General features: G+C 62.2%; 1 protein-coding gene across 1 annotated transcript in view; it reads left to right on the forward strand.

The window, feature by feature from the left end:
• PTPN23 (protein tyrosine phosphatase, non-receptor type 23) overlaps window positions 1-3,549 on the forward strand; it is a 12,723-nt gene that overhangs the window by 2,017 nt on the left and 7,157 nt on the right. Inside the window, exons 2-10 of the mRNA XM_017836823.1 lie at window positions 474-621; window positions 716-765; window positions 1,293-1,424; window positions 1,751-1,831; window positions 2,276-2,407; window positions 2,525-2,572; window positions 2,822-2,878; window positions 3,088-3,146; window positions 3,410-3,489. Of these exons, the coding sequence (XP_017692312.1) occupies window positions 474-621; window positions 716-765; window positions 1,293-1,424; window positions 1,751-1,831; window positions 2,276-2,407; window positions 2,525-2,572; window positions 2,822-2,878; window positions 3,088-3,146; window positions 3,410-3,489 (787 nt within the window). The remainder of the gene's footprint in view (window positions 1-473; window positions 622-715; window positions 766-1,292; window positions 1,425-1,750; window positions 1,832-2,275; window positions 2,408-2,524; window positions 2,573-2,821; window positions 2,879-3,087; window positions 3,147-3,409; window positions 3,490-3,549) is intronic.

Genomic DNA, 3,549 nt, shown 5'->3' on the forward strand with positions numbered 1-3,549 from the left:
ACAGGGGGATCCCGGGGACCCCATGGGGAACCGTGTCCTGCCCTGGGGTGGCACAGGAGGATCCCAGGGACCCTGTGGGGAACCATGTCCTGTCCTGGGGTGGCACAGGAGGATCCCAGGGACCCTGTGGGGAACCATGTCCTGTCCTGGGGTGGCACAGGGAGGTCCTGGGAGCCCTCGGGGAACGGGGTCCTGGCACAGGGGAGTCCTGGGGACATCCCCCTTAGGGGATGGGGTTCTGCCTCGGGGTAGTACAGAGGGGTCCCAGGGAACCTCTGGGAAATGGGATGCTGTGCCAGAGAGGCACAGGGGGGCTCTGGAGGACCCCTTAGGGAAAAGGCTCCTGGCACAGGGAGGTCCTGGGGACCCCTCAAGGATCAGTATCCTGCCCCAGGCTGGAAGGGGGGGATCCCAGGGAACCTTTGGGGAGCAGTGTCCTGCACAGGGGGTTCCCAGGGTCCCGTGGGGAACAGGGCTCCCGACACATCCTGCTTCTGGGAGAATCCCTGGTTGTTCCCTGTCCTGGGACCCCCTTTTCCCCCAGGACCGAGATCTTCTCGGGGAAGGTGGTGACACATGAGGACATCAAGTATGAGCAGGCCTGTGTTCTCTACAACCTGGGTGAGGAACGGGACCCCATGGATTGGAGCTCCCTGCTCTGTTCCCGGGGCTGTTGGGGGGTCCCTGCCCCACTGAGCCCGCCCTGTCCCCACAGGAGCACTGCATTCCATGCTGGGAGCCATGGACAAGAGAGTGTCTGAGGAGGTAACGGCCCCCAGAGAGCCCAGAGACAGCTCTGCCCCACGGGGGTGTGACAGGGCAGGGACTGTCCCCGTGCTGGGAGCTGGGAGGGCACACCTGGAATCATGGGGGCAGGTTTGGGGGCTCTGGGAACAGGTCATGGAGGAGCTGGAGCGTGTCCAGGGAAGGGAAGGGAGTTGGGGAAGGGGCTGGAGCACCAGGAGCAGCTGGGGGGTCTCAGGGGGGACCGCAGGGGGACAGGAGGGTGAATCTGGGGAGGTTGGGCCCTGCTCCCAGGGAACAAGGGACAGGAGGAGAGGGAACGGCCTCAGGCTGTGCCAGGGGAGAGTCAGGCTGGATATTGGAAAATTCCTGCTGGGAAGGGCTGTCCAGCCCTGGCAGAGCTGCCCAGGGCAGGGGTGAGTCCCCATCCCTGCAGGGATTTCAAAGCCTTTTGGATGTGGCCCTTGGGGACATGGGCAGTGCTGGGGGTTGGGTGAACTCCATGATCTGGGAAGTCTTTCCCAACCCAAACAATTCCATCCCCTCAGGGCATGAAGGTTTCCTGCACCCACTTCCAATGTGCTGCCGGTGCCTTCACCTACCTGCGGGATCACTTCCCACATTCCTACAGCGTGGACATGAGCCACCAGATCCTCAGCCTCAACATCAACCTCATGCTGGTGGGAACTGGGGGCACTGGGCACACTGGGACACCTCGACCTGTGTCCATAGGGTTGGGTGTTCCCTGGGGATGGGATCCCAGTGTCCCACGGGGAGTTGTCTGTGGGATCTGGGCTCCCTTCAGGGGGGAAAGGAGGTTTTGGGGAGCAATGGGAGTCAGGGAGGGCTCTGTGACATTCCTGGACTCTCTGGACACCTTGGGACTGATATTACCTGTGCCTTCTTGAACTCTCAGGAAAGGGGCTGGAGCTGGGGGGTCCTGCTGGAGTTCTGGGGTGTCCCAAGGGTTGGGGACACTGAACATTCCCCCTCTTGTCCCTGGCAGGGCCAGGCACAGGAGTGTCTCCTGGAGAAGTCCATGCTGGACAACAGGAAGAGCTTCCTGGTGGCCCGAATCAGTGCCCAGGTGAGCTCCAGGAGCTGCTCCCAGCACAGTCCGGGGATTGGGAACTGCAGAGGGACTTTGGGCAAGGGCCTGGAGGGACAGGACACAGGGAATGGCTGCCCCCTGGCACAGGGGACATTTGGGTGGGGTATTGGGAAGGAATTCTTGGCTGTGAGGGAGGTGAGGGACTGGAATGAATTTCCCAGAGAAGCTGTGGCTGCCCCATCCCTGTGAGTGTCCAAGGCCAGGTTGGACGGGACTCAGAGCAACCTGGCCCGGGGACAGGTGTCCCAGTGATGTCACCAGTCCCTGGCTCTGATCCCAGACACATCCCTGAGTTCCCCACCAGAACCATTTTTCCGGGTGATCCAAATCCCCGGGCCGAGACCGGTGCCCCCCCCGCCCTCCCTGCTGTGGCTCCCTGGGCTCCGAGTTCCCGGGGTGCCCCAGCCCTGTCCCCCCCAGGTGGTGGATTACTACAAGGAGGCCTGCAGGGCGCTGGAGAACTCGGAGACGGCGGCGCTGCTGGGCAAGATCCAGAAGGACTGGAAGAAGCTGGTGCAGATGAAGATCTACTACTTTGCTGCCGTGGCCCACGTGAGTGGGGAGGGGCTGGGGGGCTCCCATCCCACCTCAGGCTGATCCCTGGGCTTTTCCTGCCCCTCTGGAAGCTCTCCCTGGAGTCACACAGCTTTGATCCCTGTTTTCCTGCAGCTGCACATGGGGAAGCAGGCCGAGGAGCAGCAGAAGTTTGGGGAGAGGGTAAGCGAGGCCACGTCATCCCATGTCATCCACTGCAGGCTCTGGATCGTGGTTCTGGGAAGGGGGTTGTGTCTTGGGAGAGGTTGGCATGTTGGGCATCCATGAGTGTCTCACCCGTGCCCTGTGTCCTGCCAGTGCCTGGGAGCTCTGGGAAGGCCCTGGGAAGCTCTGGCCCTCAGGGACTGGTGTCCCTGTGCAGGGCAGGGACATTTCCTCCCGTGCCAACCCCAATCCCTGCTCTCTCCACAGGTCATCTACTTCCAGAGTGCTCTGGATAAGCTCAACGAAGCCATCAAGCTGGCAAAGGTGTGTTCCCGGGAGCAGGGATTGGGGGTTTCCCTCTCTAGAGCTGGGCCCTGGGCTGCCAGGCTGGGAAGGCTGGGAAGGGGAGGATTGGGATGGCTTTAAGAGGCTTCAGCTGCCCCCAGGCCTCTCCATTCCTGTCTGGAGTGCAGCAGGAGGTGCCTGGGAGACTCTGGGAACACCGACAGTGATTCCTGCTCTCAATTGCACAGGGCCAGCCCGACACCGTGCAGGAAGCCCTGAGGTTCACCATGGATGTCATTGGTGGGAAGTGAGTGTGGATGGGGCACCCCGGGGTGGTGTATCTGTCCTTCTCCAGGGATTGGGAATGTTGGGGGACAGGGAGCCTGGGGAGTGTCCCTGGTGTGCCCATGGCAGAGCCCGGCACTGCCCCAGGCTCTGGGGATGAACGGCTGCTGTGGGAATGCTGGAGTGATCCTGGGAGACCTGGGGGGCTGATCCCAGTGGGAGAGAGCTCAGGGAGCTGGGAATGCTGCCCACTGCTCCTGACAAGGCATCACCTCCCAATTCCAGGTACAATTCCGCCAAGAAGGACAATGACTTCATCTACCACGAGGCCGTGCCTGCACTGGACACCCTGCAGTCCGTCAAAGGTGGGCAGTGGGACACGGCCAGGGGCTCCCTGGGAACAGGGCTCCATGTGGGATGGTCCC

This window comes from Lepidothrix coronata, unplaced genomic scaffold (assembly GCF_001604755.1).
Source record: "Lepidothrix coronata isolate B3197 unplaced genomic scaffold, Lepidothrix_coronata-1.0 Scaffold285, whole genome shotgun sequence".
NCBI lineage: Eukaryota > Metazoa > Chordata > Aves > Passeriformes > Pipridae > Lepidothrix > Lepidothrix coronata.